The sequence below is a fragment of the Carcharodon carcharias genome, chromosome 3, assembly GCF_017639515.1.
Source record: "Carcharodon carcharias isolate sCarCar2 chromosome 3, sCarCar2.pri, whole genome shotgun sequence".
Classification (NCBI taxonomy): Eukaryota; Metazoa; Chordata; class Chondrichthyes; order Lamniformes; family Lamnidae; genus Carcharodon; species Carcharodon carcharias.
In genome coordinates this window covers 36,016,553-36,044,477 of record NC_054469.1, presented here as the reverse complement: position 1 = coordinate 36,044,477, position 27,925 = coordinate 36,016,553, and the positions used below count along the sequence as shown (strand labels likewise).

The window sequence follows — 27,925 nt, the reverse complement described above, 5'->3', positions numbered from 1 at the left end:
ATTGTTGTTCCCTTTACAATTGGTATACTTGTGAATTCCGTCCTGATGAGCGCAAGGTGATAAACTTTGACAGCATGTTTGTTTTTTTCAGCAATGCTCAAATTCTGCTAAACGACTATAGTTTATTATGATTTTTAGTCTAAGTAAATCAATTTGTTCAACATAAATATCAAATTGAGACAGTTATAACTGGTTACAGCTGCTGGTCACTCCTGTTGTTACCTTACACTTTGGAGACCCTAAAAATACCCCCATGCATACAGTAACCAAGGCCAGAATTTTTAGCTCGCTGGGCGGGTGTGCGCCCGACCCAACCGAGCATAAAATGATGCGATGACATCAGGCAAGCATCCTGAGGACGTTGTGCATTTGTGAGATATTTTGGTTGGCAGTGCGCCCGCCAACAATTAAAAGGCCTATTAAGGCTGTTAAAGTTATAATTGAAAGAAATTTTTCGCTTACGGGTGGCGGGCCGTCGAAAAGGTTTAGGAAACCTCATCCACAGGTGGGATGAGATTTCCAACAGCAAATAAAAATAAATAAGATTTTAACCTTTCATTTATAAAAGTCTCTGCTTATGTGACAGCCCTTAATTGGCCCATCAGCGTGAAATTGCATTCAGGCCCCGATCGCGGGTGGCAGTCAGCATCCCAGCCGCTCCTGCTGAGCCCACCCAACGAGAGAAAAATCCTCCCCCTTGTTCTTGAGTGAAAATGGAAGTTAGTGGGTTAAACTATGCTGATTGTAATGATGTAGGATGGTTTGATTGGGTGTAAAGTGTTTCGTTGTGGTCACATGAGGAACTTGTCAAATGGACAAAACATGTGCCTTGAAGAATAAAGTAATTTTTTTCGCAGCTGATGTGTATTGTGTTTTTTTAGCCCCAACTTTCACCTAATAAGTGGTAAACGTGGTACAGCAACAAAATATAATTTCCAATATTTTCATTCTTTTCCTTTTGTAGAATCTTTTGGAAGATCCTCAACCTCAGGTTCGTTCCACTGGTGTGCTTGGTGTGTGCAGAATTGCTGGAAAGTATTGGGAAATGATCCCCCCTTCCATCCTCACCGACCTTCTAACCACAGTGCTCCGTGACCTATCTGCTGATATAAGCTCTGCTGATGTTCGTTGTTCTGTCTTTAAGGTATGAGGGGGCATTTTCTCCCAGTTTCCTTTTTGCTTGTGCCTTTAAAGATCCAGGTATCTGCACCTCTCCCCAACTTATCTTGAGCCTGGAGCCAGCATCTTCGTCAAATAACTTTTGTCATCTTAGTGCAGGAGCACTACCTCCTGGGGCCTGGTTGACTGTCCAAACCTGCTAGTTGTATTTTTTTTTATATATATATAATACATATATGTATATATATAGAATCTCCTGAGCATCAGTTTTGTCAATATACTTCTTTGCCTGAAATTAAGAACAAACGAATCTCGAGGCCTGACTCTTGTTTTGCCATTTAATTCACAGATAATTAAGGAAGCTCCAGGACTGAATTTTCATCAAAATTCAATAATATTGGAGATTGATGGTGCTGCATGATGCCATAAATGTTGTTTTATATCTAAAACTTTTTGAGAATTTCCACAGTTTTGATATTCCAGCCGTTTTAACAGAACAATGATAACTGCAAATATATCTTGACCTCTAATACGGCCAAGCAGCTCAATATTTTATGTGAAAATATTCTGTCATCCTTCTGTTCTGCAGTGTTTACCAGTTACTTTGGATAACAGAATGAGCCACCCTTTGTTGGAGCAGCTTCTTCCTGGAATGAAAAACAGTCTCCATGACAACTCAGAGAAAGTCAGAGTAGCCTTTGTTGACATGCTGCTGAAAATTAAAGCTGCCAGAGCTGCAAAGGTAACATTAATAGGAAAGTGATGTACTTCAAATGTGAAATAGCAATAATTGCTTGTCTTCAGGGCTGCCAAAAAGCATTGTGTAAGTAAAATGTAACTCATTCCAAAGTCAGGAATGTAGTGCAATCCAACAAAAGCACATGCAGTCAAAGCTGTTGTTTGTGGACTAAGTCGAAGTCCATGTTTGTTGCTTGGGATTTTCTAATTTTTAAATAGTTGTTTTGGGGATTCTATTTTCTGATTCTGGCCACTTTTACGTAAAATTGACAAAGAATTACTCTTTAGATAATGTTTATATATTTTTCAGTAATATTGGTCTGAATTTCAGTTAGCTCCAGATCAAATGAACTTCATGTTCAAATCTTTGCTGATACAAGTTAGAAACCTCGGCAATTATAAAGCTTTGTATTACACCAGAACTCACTAACTCCATTTAAATAAAAATGGATGAATATTTGTACTGGGATTGAAAGTTGTTTGGGTAAATCTAAGTAGGTGTGATGAAGTATTTCACAAATCCCAGGGCCACAGAAATGTTATCAAAAAAAGAAAATTCTACACCTAGAGTGCTATGCACAGCTTTGGTCTCCTTGCCTAAGGAAGGATATAATTATTTTAGAGTAAGTACAAGGAAGGTTCACTACACTGATTCCTGGGATGAAGGTGCTGGCCTATGAGGAGAGATTGAGGAGATCAGGCCTGTATCCCTTGGAGTTTAGAAGAATGAGAATTGATCTCATTGAAATATATTAAATTCTTAATGACTAAGCAGGATTCTCTTTATTCATTTCTGGGATGTGGTCATCGCTGACTAGGCTAGCATTTAATGCCCATCCCTAATTGCCCTTGAGAAGATGGTGGTGAGCTGCTTTCTTGAACTGCTGCATCCCTTGTGGTGTAGGTACCACCCACTGTGTTATTAGGGACGAAGTTCCAGGATTTTAACCCAGTGACAGTGAATGAATGGCAATATATTTCCAAGTCAGGATGGTGAGCGGCTTGGAGGGGAACTTCCAGTTAGTGATGTTCGCATCTGTCCGTGGCCCTTGTCCTTATAGATGGTAGCAGTTGTGAGTTTGGAAGGGTGCTTCCTAAGGAACCTTAGTGAAGTTAGATTTAGGAATGAAATGAGGAGTAATTTCTTCATTCAAAGGATAGTTGGTATTTAGAAATTTCTATCCCAGAGGGCTGTGGATGCTCAGTCGTTGAGCATATTCAGTACCGAGATTGACAGATTATTGGATGCTAAGGAAACCAAGGGATATAAAGGTAGTCTGGGAAAATGGAGTTGAGGTGGAAATCATCCATGATCTTATTGAATAGCGGAGCAGGCTCAAAGGGCTGAATGTCTTACTTCTGCTCCTATTTCATATGTTCTTTTGTTCTATTGTAAGTTTTTAAATTTGTGATACCTTGGGCATTGAGTAGAGAGTTTGCTTGACTTTTCTATAGGAGATTAAACAATTTGGGTACATGAAATATCACCAGCCTTGGAATAAAAAGGCTTAATGAACTTAATGTTTATTTTTCTCTTAAGTTTTGTCTAATGCCATTTGGATGCACTGTGGAGATTTGAACAAGAAGCACTGACATTTGTATTTTTAGTATGTTTAAATGCCACTCTCAAAATACGTACAAAATGTAGGAAAATTGATGGTATAGTTATAATTGTAATAGCATTTGACAAATATTAATGAGAGTACTTGTATTGTTCTTTTAATTTAACAGTTTTGGAAAATCTGCCCTATGGAGCATCTACTGGCTCGCTTGGAGCTTGATTCTCGACCAGTTGCAAGGCGCATTGTTAACCTATTATTTAACTCCTTCCTTCCTGTGAATCAACCTGAGGAGGTATGGTGTGAACGCTGTGTCACTCTTGTGCAAATGAACCCCATGGCAGCGAGGAAGTTTTATCAATATGCACATGAGCACACTGCACCGACTAACATTGGTAAGGTTCTGTGTTGATTACCGAGTGCTAAAAGAAAGCAAACCTTTATTAAAGAAAAAAAATAACTTGCATTTATATAGCACCGTTTGTGAACTCAGTGATCCAAAGTGCTTTACAGCCAATTTAAGTTCTTTCTGCGTACCTGCTTAAACCATCATCAATGCTGTTGGTACCTCTAGACTCAACGATTCCAGTGTATTCCTGGCTGCTCTCCCACATTACACCCTCTAAACTTGAGCTCATTCAAAACTGCTGCACATAACCTAAAGCCCACCAAGTCCTGTTCACCTCTTTACTTGGGTGGCAGTGCTTTGATTTTGAAATTCTGATATTTGTTTTCAAATCCCTCTATGGCCTTGCCTTTCCCCTCTCTGTAACTTCCACCAACCCTGCAAAAAAAAAAAGCCTTCCTGTATCTCCGTGCTATCCCAATTCTGCCTTTTGCATATCTCTGACTTTCTTCGCTCCCCTAGTTACCTAAGCCCTAAGCTCTGGAATTCCATTCCTAAACATCACTGTCACTCCAACTGTCTATCCTTTAAAAATCCCCTGAAAACCTATTTCTTGACTAAGTTTTTTTTCACCTATCCTAATGTTTCCTTGTGTGAAATTTTGCTTGGTAATACCCCAGCAAAATGCCTTGGGAAGCTTTACTATTTTAAAGGAACTATATCAATGCAGGTTGTTGTTGAAGCGTGGTCCCTGTTGTCTACTCAGTGAGGTACCACAAACAACAATGGTATATATGCCCAGATAGTCTTTTTCATTGGTTAACTAATAAATACTGACCAAGATACCAGGTGGAACTGCTCTGGCTGTATTCGAAGTAGTGTAGAGGAATCTTTCACGCTTACCTGAGGGTAGATGGAGCTTTGGGTTTAATGTCTCATCTGAAAGACTGCACTTCTGACACTCCTGCACCAAAATGTCAGCCTGGGTTACTTTCTCGTGAACAATTGTTTACCCATGTTACCTAATAGTATCTCACTAAGTGTTTAAGCAATTTTCCTGTATAAATTTTGGGTTGAAAAGTGATATACAGAGCAGCATTTGTAGACATGAAATGGGTGCTCTGCAAAATTTTTAAGAGTTGATTTTGCAGACGTTTTTGCCGTCATTAATTTGTGAAACTGGCAGGAGCTTCTGGCACCTCCACAAGCACACTTAAATGTTGAAGTCCAGAGATTTTGCCGCTGCTCCTCAGGATGCGTTGTCAAAGTCCTCACAGATGGAACTCAATTAGAAATAACTGAATTGACATGAACTTCCACTCTTTTAACACTCAGTTGGTAACACTGAGTCACAAAGCCCTGGGTTCAAGTCCCATTCCAGGGCTTGAGTACAAAAATCAAGGTTGGTACCCCAGCGTAGTATTGAGAGAGTACTGGACTGTTGGAGTTGCTGCCTTTAGGATGAGACGTTAAACCAAGGTCTTATCTGCCTGCTCAGGTGGATGTAAAAAGTCCCATGGCACGATTTCAAAGAAGAGCAGAGGAAGTTATCCCTGATGTCCCGGCCAATGTTTATCCCTCTATCAACATCACTAAAACAAATCTGGTCAGTGTCACAATGCTAATTGTAGGAGTTTGCTGTGCACAAATTTGCTGATGTTTTTCCCACATTACAAAAGTGGCTACACTTCAAAAAATACTTCATTGGCTGTATAGCACTTTGAGATGTCTGGTGGGTTGTGAAAATGCTAGAAATGCAAGTCTTTATTTTTACTGTTATCACTATAAAAGTACTGGTCAAAAGTTATGCTTTGTTGAATGAGGTGTAATCTGGTTTTTAAGGTCATAATTACTACTGAACAACCTCTGGCCCTGAAAAGCAAATTATATATTTGTGTTAAGTCAAATTTCTCCATTCCATGATACAATTCCATAAATTTTAAAGATAATGATAACTATTTTGTTTTGCATGAAATTTATGATATTTCAGCTTCTACCATATGTACATCCCAATTATTATTTCATTTTCCACAAAATTATTTAAAAAATGAATGATAAAACCTATTTGTTACTTCCTGGTTTCCTGTCTGTGAGCATTTGTCTCTGTAATTGGCTGCTTAGTCTGCCTGATGATGTCACTGTTGCTAGACATGAGATACCCTATAGATGGCACTGAAATGAAAATGTCAGGAATGGTGATGTACATGCCACAGACCTCACTAGCCCTTTGAGGTCAGCATAAACCGCAACCACTTTGCTGTTGACTGCAAAACATATGCTAATAATGTGTAACTGGTGCTAGATATTATTCCTTGCTGCGTCACTGCATCGTTCTTTATCATAATAGCCAAATTGATACTTGTGATTCGCCGATGCTTGAATGCTTGTATTGCAAGGGCAGTGCAAAACGAAGACGATGGTGGCGATGATGACTATCAAATGGAAAATAGCAGTGTAAGTGCATTCTATTCCTTCCCTTTTAAACTTGGGTACAATTTTTAAAATATAGCATTGTTTTCTTTATTCCATTTTGTTTTCTGTGAATACTTGAAGGTGAATTGTCTTTCTTCACAGTAGATTTTGGTATTGCATTTTGAAATAACATTGAAATGGGGAAGAGAATAGAATTTTTTTTTACACAAATGATTTACTCTCTTAATATCAAATGTTTGGGGAAGGAGAAGGGAAATTTGTTGCTTTTGTGCTGCTCCTGACCTGAGAGAATTTATTTTTGCCTGAAAAACATGCAAGTGAAAACAACCATATTCAATCACTGCAATAAACCTGGAATTAACCGGTTTAACCAGTTGACTGTTAGGTATAGAACCATAAAATGTTTATAGAATAGAAGGAGGCCATTCGGTGTCTCCTTTCTGTGCTGGGTCTCTGAGAGCAACTCATCCAGCACCACTCCCCTACTTTTTTCCCTGTAGTCCTGCAAATCATTTCTCTCCAGACAATTATGCAAGGTGAAACAGCAAAACAAAGCCTTTGAACTCAATTTACATTACTGAATGAATGTTAAGTATCCTAAAGCTTATATTTTGTTCAAAATCAATGCTCATGCAAAAGTAAAGGTTTGTACCCATTTTGAGTGAGTCTTTTTTTTTTGCCTTTTTTTCTACACTGAGAATTAACTAATTGGTTTGAGACAAGTGCACTCCAATTAGACTTTCTCCTTCTATAATCCTGATGAAGTTCCTGTTCTTACAATTTACTCCTGATGACTTGGTTGATGTCAGTAATCCAGAAGTTGCTACCACCTCTGCTCTCTACCCTTTTAAAAAAGACTCTGTTTATTTGTGCCGGAACACTAGGGGAGCATTTCCTGCATATGCACGGTGTCAGTCTCTGTGTCAGAGTGTCAGCTGTTGCATTCAGTCAAACAAATTGGCTTGACATGCTGTGCAATCCTTAAGCAATTGTCCACTTTCCCTATCATTTATCAACTCTTCCCTCTGTAAAACATGGTCCTGATGATTCAGTGAATGATGAAGATATATAATCAAGAAATTTCAGTAAATTAGATTTCCAACTTCCAGTGAACTCAGACTGTGGAGAATTAATTGTAATTTTTTTTTTGGTAAAAATCAATAAATAAATATTTTGAATAAAGGACTTAAGAAATTTATTATCTCATGTACAATTCAAAACAATGCCTCTGGGATTAAGAGTCCAATTTTCATCCAACTGAGCTACCTGGGCTGAGAGGCTTGCTGTCCAAAATCTTAACACATTTGAGAAAAATAGCATTTAAATAAAGTTATTTATTTATTTTCATGGTTTGATTTATTAATTGATTGGCAAGTAATTGGTTTTGTGTGTGGGTGGGAGATGGTCGATACAGCCATTTGTCTACCTTGATATCATTGCAGACCTTTAATAATACATCCATTGCCAATCACAGCACTAAACCTCATTCAGTGGCGATGAAATTGGACAGTTTTACAAAACCATATTTCATATAGTATGGAAATAGAAAAATTCCATCCTGCCGCATGTCTGGTTGGCAACAGAAGTTAGTGTTTTTAAAAAAAAATTGTAGTGGAGCACTGTAATCAGTGAGCTGTCACAATTTTAGCAACACGCCTAAAACCAGCAGTGTATTCTAACTTCAGCCAACGTATTTTTAAAACACCTTCGTTAAACTGTTTTTTTTTTCATTTCAATGAATACGCTTTTTTTGGACGTTACATATTTATCAATGAGTTTGAATAGAGTTTGTTTAACAATAGCTCCACAAATGGTAAAATATATTATGTACTTCCATGTAAGCTTAAAACAAATCAACCTTTTCATACTTGCATGAATATAGGTCGTTGTAATTTGATCTGTGACTTGTCCTAGACGTAAAGAACTATATGTTTCCTACCGCAATATGGTCGTTATTAGCTGATGTTAAAGCTGTCACCTGTGTTTTCCTAACATTATCTACTGAAGCATGATTTGCTATTTTCCTTCATTTTTGTGTGGGTAGAGGGGCATTCCAATTTCCTCAATTAACATCTTTGGCGCTGGATGTTTTATGAAAAGCAGAATTGTTACCAGGATGATAAAGGAGTTTGGAGCAGGAGATATGGAGGGAGGAACTTGGATGTACTTAATTAAAAAGCTGAAAATCAATTGTTCTTCCCCACAGGTGCTGGATACTGTGCTGTCTGTGAATGATAGTGCCACAATGGCCAGCTTACTGGAAATTACTGTCATTTTATGGAAGAGCATCTACAAGGCACTGAATGAAAATGAAGAAGCTAAAAACTACACAGTTGCCAAGTTTGCAACTGTGCTACCTGAGTATTTTAAAACTTTTACGGTAATTTTTTTTAAGTACACGGTATTTAAAATCATTTTAAACTTGCACTGAGAATATACTTTTATTGTCTACTTGTGATGCATTTTACCATGGGGACAATTTTAACAGGGGAAAATATCTACATTTACATTTTATGCCATTCAGAGCACCAGTTAGATGTAACTGTGCTTTTTATTTCTATAGGATGATCGTTGCACTGTTCCCCTAGTGATTCTGGCTTCCTTCATGCCTGCAACAGCTGTTCCCACCTTCAGGTACATTATGTTTTGTACAAGATTGCAGCAAAATAGATTCTGTGTTTACTGGTTCACATCCCTGTTATTGACCAGGCAATTGTATGTACCGTGAAACTGAAATTATTTTTTAAAAAGAATACTTTATTTTCAAACTTTGAATTATTGACTCAGCTATAGAGAGGGTATGGAGACAGACCTGAGTATGTTTCTGTAAGGTTCACTTTACGAATTGTAAGTGATTGAAGCAAATTGCTAGTGATAGAAATAAATTGAGCTACATTTTTCTATATGAAGAGACAGAACAATACCTTGCTTGAAATGAAAATGATTCTGCATTCTCATGAACTTAATACTTGAACAGGGGAAATTCGTCCCATGAGCAAATACCTACCGCAATATACTCACCAAAGATTATGTTGAAGAATTAATCATATTTGCGGTCATTTAAAGGAGTTAAGGTAATTAGTTGTTGAATATGTTGAAAATGTGGCAAGATTTTGATAGGATCGATACAGAGAAACTATTTCTTTGGGAGAAAAAAGAACAAAGGGACACATAATCTTGCAAAGAGATGTCAGCCATTTACAAGGTAAATCACAAAGCAATAATTTGGAACCGCAAGACTGAGACAGATTTCTGTTAGGTAAAGATATCATGAAATAAAGAGCTAATGCAGGAAAGTTGAGTTGAGATACAGATCAGCCATGACCTAGTTGAATGGCAGAGCCATTTGGTTTAGGATGTTTTGATTCCTTTAACTCCAAGATTGCTTGATGCATAATGTAATGACTCTAGTTTCAAGGTGCATGCTGCACTGAAACATCAAGGAACAATTTGCAAAGATTTTCAGAAAGCCTTCCGTCAGCCACAGGAGTTTCAAGTTTAGTAGTTATATTGAGTTTTTCTGTCATCTGTGTTCTTTTCGCGAAGGCAGGCTAGCGGATGATATCGACCATCACCTCCAGTGTGCTAGTTCAGCTTGGGCTGAGAAAGAGTATTTGAGGACCAGGATCTCAGACCCGAGACTAAGTCATTGTTGACCAGGCAGCAGTGGCCCCCCACACTCATATGCTTCGGAGACAAGCTACAGCAGGCACCTCAAAGCACTAGAGAAGTACCACCAGTGGGGCCATCGCAAGATTCTCCAACTACAGTGGCAAGAAAAGCGGTTCAACAGCAGCGTCCTCTTCCAAGCTAATATTCCCAGGGATGCGCGAATCACTTCCCGCACAGCAGAGCTGGTTTTGTCATTCGTATGCCTGACACCAGACTCCCGAAGTGACTTGTATTTGAGAGTCAGACTGCCAGGAGGACAGCAGAAATGCTTTATGGATGTCACCAAAGCATCACTGAGGAGGTCACACATCATCCTTCCACCCCCGAATTCACGGAAGTCCCAGGCTTGTCACCAACTGAAATGAAAAGGCTCACTCGGGAAGGTATTGAATATATAGTCATTTCTGGAACATGCAGAGGCGGAGTTAAGTGTTGGAGGGAGCGCACAAACCTCCAACATCTCTACCCTCCAAGCACCACCTTCCCCACAAGTGACAGAATCTGCAAATTGTGCATTTGACTTATCAGCCATCTCGGAACCCATCAAACCAGAGCGAAAGCACTATTCATTTGTGGCATGTTGGTGTTGCTCAAGGGCTTATTGCCCTTTAGAAGCCAGTCGTGAGCCGTTTTCTTGAATTACTGCAGTTTATGTTTTGAAGGTGGCCCCACATTTCTGTTAGATGGGGCATTCCACGACCTTGTGATGATGGAATGGCCATATGTTTCCAAGTCAGGCATGATTTAGAAATGAGCTTGCATGTGATAGTGTTCCCATGTGTGTGATACCTTTGCCCTTTTAGATGGTAGAGGTCTTGGATTTAGGAGTGCAAAAGGAGAAACCTTGGCAACCTGCTGCAGCTCATTTTGTAGATATTATACATTGTAGCCACTATGTGCTGGTAATACACGGAGGGAATATTTAGGGTAGCGGATAGGTTGCCAATCATGTGGGGAGTTAAGAGTGACTGCCTTTGTCATCAAGGCAGTGTTTGACCGGGTGTGGCATCAAGGAGCCCTAGCAAAACTGAAGTCAATGGGAATCCAGGGAAAATGCTCCACTGGTTGGAGTAAAACTTTGCACAAAGGAAGATGGCTGTGGTTGTTGGAGGTCAGTCATCTCAGTCCTAGCACATTGCTACAGGAGTTTCTCAAGGTAGTGTCCTAGACACAGTCTTCTTCATCTACTTCATTAATGACCTTCCCACCATCATAAGGTCAGAAGTGCGGATGGCCACTGATGATTGCACAATGTTCAGTACCATTCACAACTCTTCAGATACTGAAGCAGCCTGTGTTCATATGCAACAAGGCATTCAGACTTGAGCTGATAAGTGGCAAGTAACATTTGCCCCACAGGTGCCAGGCAATAACTGTCTCCAAAAAGGGAGAATCCCACCATTTCTCTGTGCCATTCTGAATCCCCCACTATCAATGTCCTGTGGTCATCATTGAGCGGAATTTGAACTGGACCAACTGTATAAATACTGTGGTTACAAGAGCAGGTCAGAACTAGGTCTATAGCGAGTAACTCGCTTCTTGATTACCCAAAGCCAATCCACCTGTCAGGAATGTGATGGAATAATCTCCACTTGCCTGGACGAGTGCAGCTCCAACACTCAAGAAGCTTAACACCATCCAGGACAAAGCAGCCCGCTTGATTGGCATTCCTTTCACACCCTCCACCACTGATGCTCCATGGCAGCAGGGAGTACCATCTACAAGATGCACTGCAGCAACTCTTCACATCTCTTTCAACAGTACGATCTAAACCCACAACCTCTACCACCACCTACAAGTTCCCCCCCAAGCCATACATCATCCTGACTTGGAAATATATCGCCATCCCTTCACTGATGCTGGGTCAAAATCCTGGAACTTCCTCCCTAACAGCACTGTGGTTGTACCTACACTACAGGGACTGCAGCAGTTCAAGAAGGCAGCTCACCACCACCTTCTCGAGGGCAATTAGGAATGGGCAATAAATGCTGGCCCAGCCAGCAATGCCCACATCCCGTAAATAAATTTAAAAAAAACTGCCACAGAATTTTCAACCACTAGCCTGCACTTGGAGCCATAGATTTTATGTGGCTGGTCCAGTTAAGTTTTTGATCAACAGTGGCTCCCAGGATGTTAGTGGTAGTGTATCTGGGCTCTTTTGAATTTTTTAAAAATTGGTAGTTAGAAGGCCTGATAGCCCATTGTTTATAGTACTGGACTAATAAACTAAAGGCTGAGAGTTCAAATTCTAGCAATTCTGAAACTGAATTCAGCAACTCGTAGATTAGCATCAGGAAAGCTGCCATATCGTTGTAAAAACTCAATAGGTTCACTAATGGGTAATTCGCACCATTGCTGGCTTCGTGCCCTTGGAGTAGCTAAGCAAAGCATGCGTCATAAATATTGTCTCTATGGCAAAGAGTGATCTGAATGCAGAATTCTTTGCCACATTGAATGATTAAAGTAGTTAACATTGATGGAGAGGGTGGGGCTTGATGCATACATGAGAGAGGTGGGAATAGAAGCATGTGCCAGCAGGTAATTGGAGTGGGACAAGATAGGTGTGCAGTTATAAACACTGGCCTAGATGGTACACATGCCCTGTCGCTGGGCTGTAGATTCCATAATTCTCTATTTTGTCTATGTACTGAGTCCAAATAATTTTTGAAAGTCATCGTCCACATAAAAGTACGTGCTTCCAATAAACTGAAACTTATGTTTACGGAGTATTTGACATTCAGCTCACTCCCCACCATCCCCCGCAGAACTATGGGTGTACCTACACAACATGGATTGTAATGGTTCAAGAAAATGGCTCACCGCCACCGCCTTGAAGGCAATTAGGAATGGGCAATAAATGCTGATCTTGCCAGTGCTGCTCACATCCCATGAACAAATGAGAAAACTAAAAAGATGAGCAATGGCATTCTATAATGCCATGATTTTTGGAATTGCAAACCAAAAGTGGATCCCTAAACTATCAGTACTGTTGGAACAGTTAAAACCCCAAAACTATGGGGAGAATTTTTAGCTTGGTGGCAGGTGCGCGCCCGACCCGACTGAGCATAAAATGACGAGCAATGATGTCGGGCAAGTGTCCCAACATCATTGTGCACCCGTGTGATATTTCGGTCGGTCAGGCGCGCGCTGGAGTTGGCAGCGAGCCTGCTGACAATTAAAAGGCCTATTAAGGCCATTAAAGGCAAGTGGCCTTTGAGTTTTTTAGGAAACCTCAACAACAGGCGGGATGAGGTTTCCAACAGCAAATGAAAATAAAATAAAAATTTAAAATTCCATTTATAACATGCCCTTGCTCATGTCACAGAAAGGACATGCTTTATAACATTTTTAAAATCTTTATTCTTTTATTTTGAAAAATGCTCATCTCCCTGAGGCAGCTCTGTGCCTCAGGGAGCTTTTCTGGCGTACATCCATGTGCATGCACTAAGTCCACGCCTGTCTCCCCCACCTCCACCAAGGCAGCGCTACCGCCCGCGTTTCACACTGGATGGGCCTTAATTGGCCTGCCAACTTGAAATAGCGGTCTGGCCCCGATTGAGGGCAGCCGTCCGCTTCCCAGCTGTCCCCGCCGAGCCCATCTGATGAGGGAAAAATCCCCCCCTGTGGAAATATTTTACTATTTCTTAGTTTGTGGATAAATAATGCTTGGAATTAAAAATGATAACATAAAGATGGAAACTGTCAAGCTGTTAAGTCAACATCCAGCATTGTAGCTGATTTAGGGATTTGACCACTTGAAGAAAAATTGAATTTTACTGTTATCTTTTTGACTTTCTGATCCCTGTTCATTATCTCTTGCAGTTGTGGGGTTCTCTCAAAGCTGAGAAATTTGGATAAAGAAGCTGATGAGAATAAATATTCCTTATTGATAGACTGCCTGTGTCAGTGGGGGAAAGTTGGACATGTGCTCGAGCTAATCACTGACTGGCTAACAGAGGGACTTCCCCAGAAGGTTAGAGAATTTATTTAAGATTATAATTGCTTCAGGTACTGGAAGAAATTTTGTTGCAGGTTGTTCCTCTTAACATGAGAAATCATGGAAAGAGAATTGTGATTGTGTGTAATTGGATTTTTGAGAATATTAAAAATACAAAATAATCTTAAGGGAATTTTACTGGATAGTTCGTACAACTCTGGTGCCAATTCAAAATGGGTTGGTAAAAAAAACAAAATATATAAATGCAGCATGAATCTGAGGCAGGCTTGGATGGGTAAAGATGTTTGTGTGTTGCCACAACCCTAAATTTGTCATGTAAACATACTACCAAAGTTTTGGAATCAAATCACAGAATCTTTATGGGGCAGAAGGAAGCCATTCGGCCCACTGAGTCTGCGCTGGCTCTCTCAGAAAGCATTCTATCTAGTCTCAACACCTGTCTTATCCCCTTGGACATTCTTTCTTTCTCTTCAGATAGTAATCCAATTCCCTTTTGAATACCTCCATCGAACCTGCCCCCACTGCTCTTACAGGAAGTTCATTCCAGACTCCAACCACCCTATTGGGTGCAACATTTTTTCCTCGGGTTGTTGATGCTTTCTTGAGTGGGAACAGTTTCTCACTATTTAACCTGTCCATACCCTTCTGGATCTTGAATACCTCTATCAAATCTCCTCTCAGCCTTCTTTTCTCCAAGGAAAACAGTCCTGACCTCTCCAGTCTTTCCTGACAGCTACAGTTCTTTATCCCTCGAATCATTCTTGCAAATCTCATCTGGACTCTCTCCAATGCCTTCACCTTTCCTCAGATCTGAGCACTTTGATCAATTCTGGCACCCAGACACAGTACTGCAGATGAGGCTTAACTAGTGTCTTATACAAGTTCAATATGACCTCCTTATTCGTGTACTCAATGCTCCTATTAATAAAGTCTAAGATATTATATGCTTTATTAACTGGTCTTTCAACATGCCCTGCCATCCTCAATGACTTATGTACATATACACCAAGGTCCCTCTGTTCCTTACCTACTTTAGAGTTTCTCCCTTTATTTTATACAGTCTGTCCATATTCTTCCTGCCAAAATGAATCACTTCTCACTGAACTTCATTGAACTTCATCTGCCACTTGTCTGTCCATTTCACCAACATGTCTATGCCCTGCTCAAGTTCAAGACTATCTTCATCACCATTGACAATGTTTCCAATCTTTGTATCATCTGCAAATTTTGAAATCATGCCCTGAACAGCACAGTCTAGGTCATTAATATATATCAGGAAGAACAAGGGTCCCTTCACTGACCCCTGGGAAACTCCACTACAAACCTTTCTCCAATCTGAAAAGCAACTGTTTATCACTACTCTCTGTTTCCTGTCACTAAGCCAGTTTCTTATCCAAGTGCCTACTTTCCCTTTTATTCCACAAGCTAGAATTTTACTCAAGTCTGTTGTGTGTCACTGTGTCAAATGCTACACAGGCAAATGGGAAGTGTTGCATCATACTCCTGACTTGTGTCTTGTAGATGGTGGACAGGCTTTGAGGAGTTAGGAGATGAGTTACTCATCACAAGATTCCTAGCCTCTGACCGGCCCTTGTAACCACAGTCTTTATTTGGCTAGTCCAGTTCAGTTTCTGGTCAGTGGTAACCCCCCGGATGTTGATAGTAGGGGCTTCAGTGATGGCAATGCCACTGAACGTCAAGGGGCGATGGTTGGATTCTCTTGTTGGAGATGGTCATCACCTGGCACTTGTGTGGCACAAATGTTACTTGCCACTTGTCAGCCCAAGCCTGGATATTGTCCAGGTCTTACTGCATTTGGACATGCACTGCTTCAGTATCTGAGGAGTCATGAATGGTGCTGAACATTGTGCAACCATCAGTGAATATCCTCACATCTGACCTTATGATGGAAGGAAGGTAGTTGATGAAGCCACTGAGGATGGTTGAGCCGAGGCCACTACCCTGAAGAACTCCTGCAGTGACTGACCTCCAACAACCCCAACTATCTTATTTTGTGCTGGGCATGACTCCAACCAGTGGAGAGATTTCCCCTGATTCCCATTGACTCCAGTTTTGCTTGGGGTCCTTGATGCCACACATGGTCAAATGCTGCCTTGAAGTCAAGGGCAGACATTCTCGCCTCACCCTGGGAATTCAGCTCTTTTGCCCATGTCTAAACCAAGGCTGTAATGAGGTCAGGAGCTGAGTGGCACTGGCGAAACCCAAACTAGGCATCAGTGAGCAGGTTATTGCGAAGCAAGTGCCACTTGATAGCACTGTTGATGACTCGTTCTGTTACTCTACTGATGATCGAGAGTAGACTGATGGGCCGGCAATTGGCTGGGTTGAACTTGTCCCGTCTTTTGTATACAGGAGATACCTGGGCAATTTTCCACATAACAGGGTAGATGCCAGTGTTGTAGCTTTACTGGAACAGCTTGTTTAGGGGCGCGGCAAGTTCTGGAACATGAGTCTTCAGTACTGTTGCCGGAATATTGTCAGGGTCCATAGCCTTTGCAGTCTCCAGTGCCTTCAGCCATTTCTTGACACCACGTGGAGTGAATTGAATTGGCTGAAGACTGGCATCTCTAAAGCTGGGGACCTCTGGACGAGGCCGAGATAGATCATCCACTTGGCACTTCTGGCTGAAGATTGTAGCAAATGCTTCAGCCTTGTCTTTTGCACTGATGTGCTGGGCTCCTCCATTATTGAGGATGGGGATATTTGTGGAGCCTCCTCCTCCAGTGAGTTGTTTAATTGTCCACCACCATTCACGACTGAATGTGGCAGGACTGCAGATCTTAGATCTGATCCATTGGTTGTGGATCACTTAGTTCTGTCTATCACTTGCTGCTTATGTTGTGCGGCATGCAAGTAGTCCTGTGTTGTAGCATCATCAGGTTGATACCTCATTTTTAGGTATGCCTGATGCTGCTCCTGGCATGCACTCCCGCACTCTTCATTGATCCAGGGTTGATCCCCTGGCTTGATGGTAATTGTAGAGTGGGCGATATGCTGGGCCATGAGGTTACAGACTATTCGAGTACAATTCTGCTGCTGCTGATGGCCCACAGCACTTCATGGAAGCCCAGTCTTGAGCTGCTAGATCTGTTCGAAATCTATCCCATTTAGCACGGAGGTAGTGCCACACAACACGATGGAGGGCATCCTCACTGTGAAGGCGGGACTTCGTCTCCACAACAACTGTGCAGTGGTCACTTCAACTGATACTATCATGGCCAGATGCATCTGTGGCAAGCAGGTTGGTGAGAATGAGGTCAAATATGTTTCTCCCTTTTGCTGGTTCCATCACCAACTACCGCAGACCCAGTCTAGTAGCTATGTCATTTAAGATTCGGTCAGTTTGGCCAGTAGTAATGCTATTGAGCCACAGTTGGTGATGGACATTGAAGTCACCTGCCCAGAGTATATCCTGCACCCTTGCCAGGCTCAGTGTTTCCTCAAAATGGTGTTCAACATGGCGGAGCACTGATTCATCAGCTGACCATGGGAAGTACATGGTAATCAGCAGGAGGTTTCCTTGCCTGTGTTTGACCTGATGCCATGAGACTTCATGGGGTCTGGAGTGGATGTTGAGGACTCCCAGGGCAACTCCCTCATGACTGTATACCACTGTGCTGCCACCTCAGCTGGATCTATCCTGCTGGTAGGACAGGACATACCCAGGGATGGCGATGATGGTTTCTGAGACATTTTCTATAAGATATGATTCCATGAAGATGACTATGTCAGGCTGTTGCTTGAATTGTTTGAGACGGGCAGTATAAAATGGTATGAGTTTGCTAAAGGGGCAGGAATCCAATTGATATTCTACCCCTCTTCTATTTCCATTGGATGGTAACAATCCGTGTTCAAATCTGGAGACAGAACTTTCAAGGAATGAAAACCATACCTAAAGTTGGTATGTGAAGGGACCAGATGATGCTGAATGACCAGAGATATTCAGGATACGATGAGAAGGAAAAGAGATCTTTTAGCAGGTACAAGGGGAGCAAATCAGCGGGGGCATTAGTGGAGTATAGAAAGTGCAGGGTGGAGCTTAAGAAAGCAAATCAGAGAGCAAAGAGGGGATATGAGAAAGCTCTGGCTGGTAAAAGTAGGGAAAATCCCAAGATATCCTGTAAGTATATCAATGGGACGTGGATAACCAGGGAAAGAGTAGGGCCCATTAGGGACCAAGGGGGCAATTTATAGGTGGAGCCAGAGGACATCGGTTGAGTGTTGAACGAATACTTCACATCCGTCTTCACCCAAGAGAATGAGGATGAAGGTGTGGAACTCGGGGAGAGAGACTGCGATGTTCTTAAGCAAATTGATATAGGGAGTGACAAGGTACTGGAGGTGTTGGCAGGCTTAAAAGTGGATAAGTCTCAGGTTTGGATGATTTGTGTCCCAGACTGCTGAGGGAGTCAAGGGAGGAGATCGCAGGGGCTCTGACCCAAATTTTTAATTCCTCTTTGGCTACGGGGGAGGTGCCAGAGGACTGGAGAACAGCTAATGTGGTTCCGCTATTTAAGAAGGGTTGTAGAGATAAGCCAGGGAACTACAGGCCAGTGAGTCTCACGTCAGTAGTAGGGAAACTATTGGAGAAAATTCTGAAGGAGAGAATCTATCTCCACTTGGAGAGGCAAGTTTGATCAGGGATAGTCAGCATGGCTTTGTCGTAGGGAGGTCATGCCTAACAAATTTGATTGAATTTTTTGAGGAGGTGACCAGGTGGGTAGATGAGGGTAGTGCAGTTGATGTAGTTTACATGGATTTCAGCAAAGCCTTTGACAAGGTCCCACATGGGAGACTTATAAAGAAGGCAAATACACATGGGGTACAGGGTAATTTGATAAGGTGGATTCCAAATTGGCTTAGTTGCAGGAGACAGAGGGTGATGACAGAAGGCTGCTTTAGTGACTGAAAGTCAGTGACTGGCATACCACAGGGACCTGTGCTGGGTCCCCTATTATTCGTCATTTATATAAATGGCATGGATAACTATGTGAGGGGTAGGATTAGTAAGTTTGCGGATGACACAAAGATTGGCCGGGTGGTTAACAGTGAGGTTGAGTATCTTGGGCTACAAGAAGATATAGACAAGATGGTCAAATGGGCAGATAAGTGGCAGATGGAATTTAACCCTGAGAAGTGTGAGATGATACACTTTGGAAGGAGTAATTTGACAAGGAAGTATTCAATGAACGGCATGACACTAGGAAGTTCTGAGGAACAAAGAGACCTTGGCGTATGTGTCCATAGATCTCTGAAGGCGGAGGGACAATTTAGTGGGGATGTGCAAAAGGCATATGGGACACTTGCCTTTGTCAATCGAGGCATAGCTTACAAAAGTAGGGAGGTCATGTTGGAGTTGTACAGAACCTTGGTGAGGCCACAGCTGGTGTACTGTGTGCAGTTCAGGTCGCCACATTATAGGAAGGATGTGATTGCACTGGAGGGGGTGCAGAGGAGATTCACCAGAATGTTGCCTGGGATGAAACATTTAAGTTTTGATGAGAGGTTAAATAGACTTGGGTTTTTTTCATTGGAGCAGAGAAGACTGAGGGGCGACCTGATTGAGGTGTACAAGATTACAAGGGGCATGGACAGGGTGGATAGGGAGCAGCTGTTCCCCTTAGTTGAAGGGTCAGTAACGAGGGGACACAAGTTCAAGGTGAGGGGCAGGAGGCTTAGAGGGAATGTGAGGAGAAACTTTTTTACCCAGAGGGTGGTGACGGTCTGGAATGTGCTGCCTGGGAGGGTGGTGGAGGTGGGTTGATTCACATCCTTTAAGAAGTACCTGGATGTGCACTTGGCACGTCACAACAATCAAGGCTACGGGTAAATGGGATTAGGTAGGTAGGTCAGGTATTTCTCACATGTCGGTGCAGACTCGATGGGCCGAAGGGCCTCTTCTGCACTGTGATCTGTGTGACTGTGAATACTTTATCGACCTAATGTAGCAAAATTAGAACAGCACATGAATTAGAAGCAGAAATCGGCCATTCAAATTACCACCTCCTGTGCTGTAACAATTTGGTGGTTCTGCCCCTCAACCCTACTTTGACAATTCATAAGATCACGGCTGTTCTGGTTGAGGCCTCAACTCCATGTTCCTGTGTGCCCCCTATAACTCTTGGCTCTTCCTTTTGATCAAAATCATGAGTTTTTGATTCAGCCATTAGTATATTCAATGACCCAGTCTCCACTGCTCTCTGGGGAAGAGAATTCCACAGACTAACAACACTCTCAGGGAAAAAAATTCTCCTCATCTCAGCCTTAGATGGAAGATCCTAATTTTTAAAGTGTGCCCCTTAGCTCTAGACTGCTCCACAAGGGGAAGCATTCTCCCAGCATCCACCCTGACAAATCCCTCAGGATCTTTCTTGTTCCAATAAGATCACGGCCTGAATTTTGCGCTCGTCGGACGCTTGCGATCGGCCAGCCTGTGTGAAACGAACCTGGAGAAAGGCTCAGCACTGATGGTGTGGGCAGGAAGAGGGCGGTCACCATGGGCGCTGATGAGTGCTTCCACTGAGCTCCTTGAAGGCAGACAGATGCTTGGGGAGCTGCAGACCTCCAAATAATAAAAGTACAAAAATGCTGCAAAAATATCTATGCAGCACAACCAAGCACCTGAAAGTGTACCTCATTTTTAAAATAATAGTCCCCAGATATTTCTTTTTATTTTAAATCCTAACGGAGATTTCATCCCACCCTTGGATAGTCTTAGGGAAGAATTTTCCCCCCATCGAGTGGGAAGTGCAGGAGTGGGTGCGCCTCCAGCTGCCATTTTACATGGGTGGGCCAATTAAGGCCCGCCCAGCGGGACGTCGGCCAGGAAACACTATGCACTCCCTGTGCGGGTGGGGGGAATCCCTCAGCCGAGATTGCGCTCGTTCGTGCCTGCTCATGGAAGAGTGCACTCATCTCCCTGAGGCTAAGTGCTGCCTTGGGGAGATTGGCGCCAAATTTAAAAATGGTGAAGGGGCAAAAATAAAATTTCCCTGACATGTCCTCTCATGTGACTCTGTGACTTCATGAGTTGTGACATGTCCATCACTTTTAATCAAACATTTATTAAATTTTAAAAAACCCTCATGAAACCTCATCCCGCCTGTGGATGAGGTTTCATGCTTTTTCTGAAGCCCAGCAGGGCTCCCGGCCTGCCCGCCAACCCTAACGTTGGACGGGCAGGTTCATGAATTATTTCAATTACTTCTTAATAGGCCATTGATAGGTCGGCGGGTGCACAGTTGATTCAGCTGCGCCCCTGCCGGCCTGAAAATTGAAATGACTACCGATGTCATCCCTCGTCATTTTACGCGTCCAGAGCGCCCTCCCATCATCGTCAACCTAAATATTCTGGCCATCATGTCATACAGCAGAGGAAAAGGCCCTTCAGCCCATCGAACCTGCGCTGGTCAAACAAGTTCCTAAGTATTCTAATCCCATTTTCCATCACTAGGCCTTAGCCTTGTATGACATGGCATCGCAAGTGCACATCCAAATGCTTCTTAAATGTTATGAGGGTTCCTGCCTCTGCCACCCTTGCAGTCAGTGAGTTTCACCTCTCTAGTTGAAAAAAAAATTTTTCCTCACATCCCCCTAAACCTCCTGCCCCTCACCTTAATTCTATGCCCCCTGGTTATTGATCCCCCCAACAAGGGGAAAAGTTCCTTCCTGTTGACCCTATCTATGCCCTTCATAATGTCCCCCTCAATGTCCTCTTCTCCAGGGAAAAAACCCCAGCCTATCCAATCTCTCCTCATAATTAAAACTCTCCAGCCCAGGCAACACCCTGGTAAATCTCTGCACTCTCTAGTGCAATCTCACCCTTCCTATAAAGCGGTTTCCAGAACTGCACACAATACTCTAGCTGTGGCCTAACCAGAGTTTTATACAGTTCCAGCATAACCTCCCTGCTCTTATGTTCTATGCCTCGGTTAATAAAGGCAAGTATCCCATGTGCCTTCTTAACCACCTTATCTATCTGTCCCGCTACCTTAAGGCTCCAGTGGACATGCACGCAAAAATCCCTTTGATCCTCGGTACTTCCCAGGGTCCTACCGTTCATTATGTATTCTTGTGCCTTGTTTGTCCTGCCCAAATGGATCACCTCACACCTGTCTGGATTAAATTCCATTTGCCACTGATCAATCCATTTGACCAGCCCGTTTATATCCTCCTGTAGGCGAAGGCTATCCTCCTCACTATTTACCACCCCACCAATTTTCATGTCATCCGCAAACTTACTGATCAACCCTCCTGCATTCAAGTCTAAATCATTTATACATACCACAAACAGCAAGTGACCCAACACGGATATGTGGACACAGGCATCCAGTCACAAAAACACCCTTGAACCATCACCCTCTGCCACTCAGCCAATTCTGGATCCATTTGCCTTGGATCCTATGGGCTCTTACCATCATTATCAGTCTCCCATGCGGTACCTTATCAACAGCCTTGTTGAAGTCCAAATAGACTACCTCAAATGCATTGCCCTCACCTACACACCTGTTTGAAAAATTCAAACAAATTGGTCAGACAAGACCTCCCCCTTAACAAAACCATGCTGACTGTCCTTGATTAATCCCTGCCTCTCCAAGTGTAGATTAATTCTGTCCCTCAGAATTGCTTCCAATAGTTTCCCCACCACTGAGGTTAGACTGACTGGCCTGCCGATCCCTGGTTTATCCCTTCCTCCCTTCTTGAATAACGGTACCACATTGGCTGTCCTCTGGCACCTTTCCTGTGGCCAGAGAAGTATTAAAAATTATTGACAGCGCCCCTACTATCTCCCCCCTTGCCTCACTCAACAGCCTGGGATACATTTCATCCGGGCCTGGAGATTTATCTACTGTTAAATCTGCCAGACCACTTAGAACCTCCTCTCTTTCTATGCTAATTTCTTTAATTATATCACAGTCTTTCTACCTGATTTCCATACCCACGTCGTCCCTCTCACTCGTGAACCCTGACACAAAGTATTCATTTAGCACCCTACCTACGTTATCCAGCTCCCCATACAAATTACCACTATGGTCCTTAATGGGCCCTCCTTTTTCCCTAGTTGTCTTCTTACTCTTAATGTACTTGTAAAATAACTTTGGATTTTCCTTTATTTTACCTGCCAATGTTTTTTTTCATGCCCCCTTTTTGCTCTCCTAATTTCCTTTTTAAGTTCCCCCCTTCACATTCTGTACTCCTCCAGGGCTTCCGCTGTTCTGAGCCGTCGATATCTGCCATAAGCATCCCTTTTTCTCTTTATCCAATCCTGTATATCCCTCGAGATCCAGGGTTCCCTGGATTTGTTGTTCCCACCCTTTGTCTTTACTGGAATATGTTGGCCCTGTACTCTGCCTATTTCCTTCTTGAATGAGTCCCACTGCTCTGATGCAGATTTACCTAAAAGTAGCTGCTCCCAGTCCACTCTGGCCAAATCTTATCTGATCTTATTAAAATCGGCCTTCCCCCAATTTTGAACTCTGATTTCTTGCCCATCCTTGTCCTTTTCCATAATAACCTTGAATCTAATGGAGTTATGATCACTATCTGCAAAATGCTCCCCCACTGATACCTCCACCAATTGCCTGGCTTCATTCCCTAAAATTAAGTCCAGGACCTTGTAGGACTTTCTATGTACTGGCTTAAAAAGCTCTCCTGGATGCATGTTAAGAATTCCACTCCCTCTAAACCTGTCACACCATGACTAACCCAGTTAATGTTGGGGAAGTTGAAATCCTCCACTATTACTGCCCTATTATTTTCACACTTCTCTGAAATTTGCCTACATATCTGCTTTTCTATTTCTCTCCGACTGTTTGGGTGCCTATAGTACACTTTCAGCAATGTGATTGCTCCGTTTTTGTTTTCAAGCTCTATCCTTTTGGCTTCATTTGAGGAGCCTTCTAACATGTCATCCTCCTTACTGTTGTAATTGATTCCTTGATCAATGTTACGATACCCCCTCCTCTTTTACCTCCTCCCCTGTCTTGCCTGAAGAACCTATATCCTGGATCATTGAGCTGCCAATCCTGCCCCTCTCTCAACCATGTCTCTGTGACAGCAATGACATCATACTTCCATGTGTTAAATTGTGCCCTCAATTCATCTGTCTTATTCGTCAGACTCCTTGCATTAAAATAAATACCATCCAACATTGCCAAACCTTGTGCCTTAACTGGCCAAAAATTTCTATGCCTTCCAGACTCACTTGCTCTCTCTTCTAATTTTGGCTGTGTATCTCCCCCTGCTGAACCTCCTCTCAGGATCACATCCCCCTGCCAAGTTAATTTAAACCCTCCCCAACAGCACTAGCAAACCTCCCCGCAAGGATGCTCGCCCCCATTCCGGTTCAGGTGCAACCCGTCCGCCTTGTCCAGGTCCCACTGACCCCAGAAACGGTCCCAATGTCCCAGAAATCTAAAGCCTCCCCTCCTGCACCATCTCTCCAGCCACGTATTCATCTGGACTAATCTTTTGCTATACTCACTAGAGCGTGGCACTGGAAGTAATCCAGAGATTACTATCTTTGAGGTCCTGTTTTTTTAATCTATTTCCTAACTCCTTAAATTCTGCTTGCAGGATCTCATCCATATTTGTACCTATGTTGTTGGTACCAATATATACCATGATCTCTGTCTGTTTGCCCTCCCCCTTTAGAATGCCCTGCAGCTGTTCCTTGACATCCTTGACTCTGGCACCAGGGAGGCAATATACTATCCTGGAGTCAAGTCTATGGTCGTAGAAACGCCTGTCTGTTCCCCTTACTATAGAGTCTCCTACCACTATTGCTCTTCCCCTCTTTTTCCTCCCCGCCCAAGCCCCTGTGCAGCTTAGCCATTCAGTGCCATGAGCGTGGCTGCACTCCCCAGGGGATCCGTCACTGTCAGTGCTTTCCAATACAGAAAATGGTTCTTGAGCGAGATGCACCCTGTGGATTTCCTGACTACCTGCCTGACACTTTTCTTCTGAAGATGGTCACCCATTCTCTCTCTGCACTTCCATAAGCTGTGGGGTGACCATGTCTAAAAACGTGCTATCCACGAAACACTCAGCCTTGCGGATGTACCTCAGTGCCTCCAGCTGCCACTCAAGCTCCAAAACTCGGAGCTCAAGGAGCTGCAGCTGGTCGCACTTCCTGCACACGTGGTCAGTCAGAACACAAGGAGCACCTTGGACTTCCTACATGTTGCAGGCGATACTTAACACGGGACTGAGCTGTTCTGCCATGCCTCTTATTGAAATAAAAAACCTTTACTTTAGGTTAAATACAGTAAAAAAAAAAGTTAAACTATTTATGTAGTTTAAATAAAAACTAGAATCCTTACCTTTCCTGAGCTTAATCTATTTTAAATTGGAGAAAAAAACTGGAGAAAAACACTTGCTCGCTACTCACCAATGAGCTCTCACCTTTGTACAGACTTCACTTTTTGAAGCTTCCTCGCACTCGTGCTGGTTCTGATCTCTCCAACTCTGTCTTGCGCTGTCTAGTGATGTCACTCTCTTGTCATTTTCAACAAGAACTGACTGCAGGACACTCTTCACAGACTGCTTCACAATCGCACAGAATCTCTCAGTGCAGACGAGGCCCATCGAGCCTGCACCGACATGTGAGAAACACCTGATCTACCTACCTAATCCCATTTACCAACACTTGGCCCATAGCCTTGAATGTTATGATGTGTGAAGTGCTCATCCACGTACTTTTTAAAGGATGTGAGGCAACCTGCCTCCACCACCCTCCCTGGCAGCACATTCCAGACCGTCACCACCCTCTGGGTAAAAACATTTTTCCTCACATCCCCCTAAACCTCCTGCCCCTCAACTTGAACTTGTGTCCCCTCGTGACTGACCCTTCAACTAAGGGGAACAGCTGCTCCCTATCCACCCTGTCCATGCCCCTCGTAATCTTGTACACCTCCATCAGGTCACCCCTCAGTCTTCTCTGCTCCAACGAAAACAACCCAAGTCTATTTAACCTCTCATCAAAACTTAAATGTTTCATCCCAGGCAACATTCTGGTGAATCTCCTCTGCACCCCCTCCAGTGCAATCTCATCCTTCCTATAATGTGGCGACCTGAACTGCACACAGTACTCCAGCTGTGGCCTCACCGAGGTTCTATACAACTCCCAACATAGTCCCTTCCCTTCCTTGACCTCTCTGACTCAATTTCTGGTGATAGACTGCCCACCAATATTCATTACACGCATCTTCCCTTCACCCACCCTGGCGGCATTCCGCAGGGGTCATTCCTACTGGGGCACCCTGGTCCACTCCTCCATCACCCCCTACACCCCAACGCCCTCCCATGGCACCTTTCCATGCAACCGCCGAAGGTGCAACACCTGCCCCTTTACTTCCCTCCTCCTCACCTGGCAAGGGCCCAAACACTCCTTTCAAGTGAAGCAGCACTTCACTTGCACTTCCCTCAATTTAATCTACTGCATTCGCTGCTCCCAATGGGGTCTCCTCTACATTGGGGAGACCAAACGCAGACTGGGTGACTGCTTTGCGGAACACCTTCGTTCTGTCAGCATGACCCAGACCTCCCTGTCGCTTGCCATTTCAACACACCACCCTGCTCTCATGCCTACATGTCCGTCCTTGGCCTGCTGCAATGTTCCAGTGAAGTTCAACGCAAACTGGAGGAACAGCACCTCATCTTTCGACTAGGCACTTTACAGCCTTCCGGACTTAATATTGAGCAACAACTTCAGATTGTGAACTCTCTCCTCCATCCCCACCCCTTTTCCGATCCCCCTTTATTCCAATTATTTATAATTTTTAAATATATTTTTCTTTTCCCACCTATTTCCATTATTTTTAAATGTATTTCCATCCATTTTTTTATCTCCAACTTTTAGCCTATTTTGATCCCTTCCCCCCCACCCCCACTAGGGCTATCTGTCACTTGCTCGTCCTGCTTTCTATCCTTAATGTCACCATTAGCACATTCCTTAGCTAATATCACCACCATCAACGCTCTTTTGTCCTTTTGTCTATGACATCTTCAGAATCTCTTCTTTTGCTCCACGTATCACTGGCCCTCTATCCAGCTCTACCCGTCCCACCCCCCTCAACCAGCTAATATTTCACCATTTCTGTATTTCCTTAGTTCTGATGAAGAGTCACACGGACTCGAAACGTTAATTGTATTCCTCTCTGCAGATGCTGTCAGAGCTGCTGACTTTTTCCAACAATTTTTATTTTTGTTTCAGATTTCCAGCATCCGCAGTATTTTGCTTTTATTCAACTTGACCTCCCTACTTTTGTAATCTATGCCTCGATTGATAAAGGCATGTGTCCCAAATGCATTTTTCACCACCGCACTGACATGCCCCTCTGCCTTCAGAGATCTATGGATACACACACCAAGGTCCCTTTGTTCCTCAGAACTTCCTAGTGTCATGCCGTTCATTGAATACTTCCTTGTCACATTACTCCTTCCAGTGTGTCTCACCTCACACTTTTCAAGGTTAAATTCCATCTGCCACTTATCTGCCCATTTGACCATCCCGTCTATATCTTCCTATAGCCCAAGACACTCAACACTTAACCACCCGGCCAATCTTTGTGTCATCCGCAAACTTACTAATCTTACCCCCCCACATAGTCATCTATGTCATTTATATAAATGACAAATAATAGGGGACCCAGATAATTCACCGTGATGCTGACTGCAGGACACTCTTCCCAGACTGCTTCACAGCGATGCTGACTGCAGGACACTCTCCCCAGACTGCTTCACAGCGATGCTGACTGCAGGACCCTCTCCCCAGACTCATGAGGCTTCATCAAAAATGTAAAGCCTGCCTGGCCGATTTGCCCATCCACCAACTGCAAGGTTGGACGGGCCACGATAAATCCCTTACAATTGGGCCGTTAATGAGCTTAATTGCCTGCTTAATTGTCGGTTTGTGCTCTTCTGATTTTGCACGCGTCCACCGAACAAAATATCATTGAGTTGTGCAATGACGTCAGGGTGCTCACCCGATGTCAACTCACTTGATTTTGAGCCTGTTCAGATTGGATACGTGCCTGCCTAAAAATTCTGGCCCACTTCTCATTCTTCTATACTCCAGTT

At 43.1% G+C, this 27,925-nt stretch overlaps 1 protein-coding gene across 2 annotated transcripts in view; it reads left to right on the top strand.

Moving 5' to 3' along the window:
* Nucleotides 1–27,925, top strand: part of ncapg2 (non-SMC condensin II complex, subunit G2) — a 130,050-nt gene that overhangs the window by 41,262 nt on the left and 60,863 nt on the right. For both annotated transcript variants that reach the window (XM_041183125.1, XM_041183126.1), the window contains exons 12-18: nt 965–1,144; nt 1,709–1,861; nt 3,589–3,811; nt 6,110–6,216; nt 8,402–8,575; nt 8,759–8,829; nt 13,690–13,840. In XM_041183125.1, coding sequence (XP_041039059.1) covers nt 965–1,144; nt 1,709–1,861; nt 3,589–3,811; nt 6,110–6,216; nt 8,402–8,575; nt 8,759–8,829; nt 13,690–13,840 — 1,059 coding nt within the window. The remainder of the gene's footprint in view (nt 1–964; nt 1,145–1,708; nt 1,862–3,588; nt 3,812–6,109; nt 6,217–8,401; nt 8,576–8,758; nt 8,830–13,689; nt 13,841–27,925) is intronic.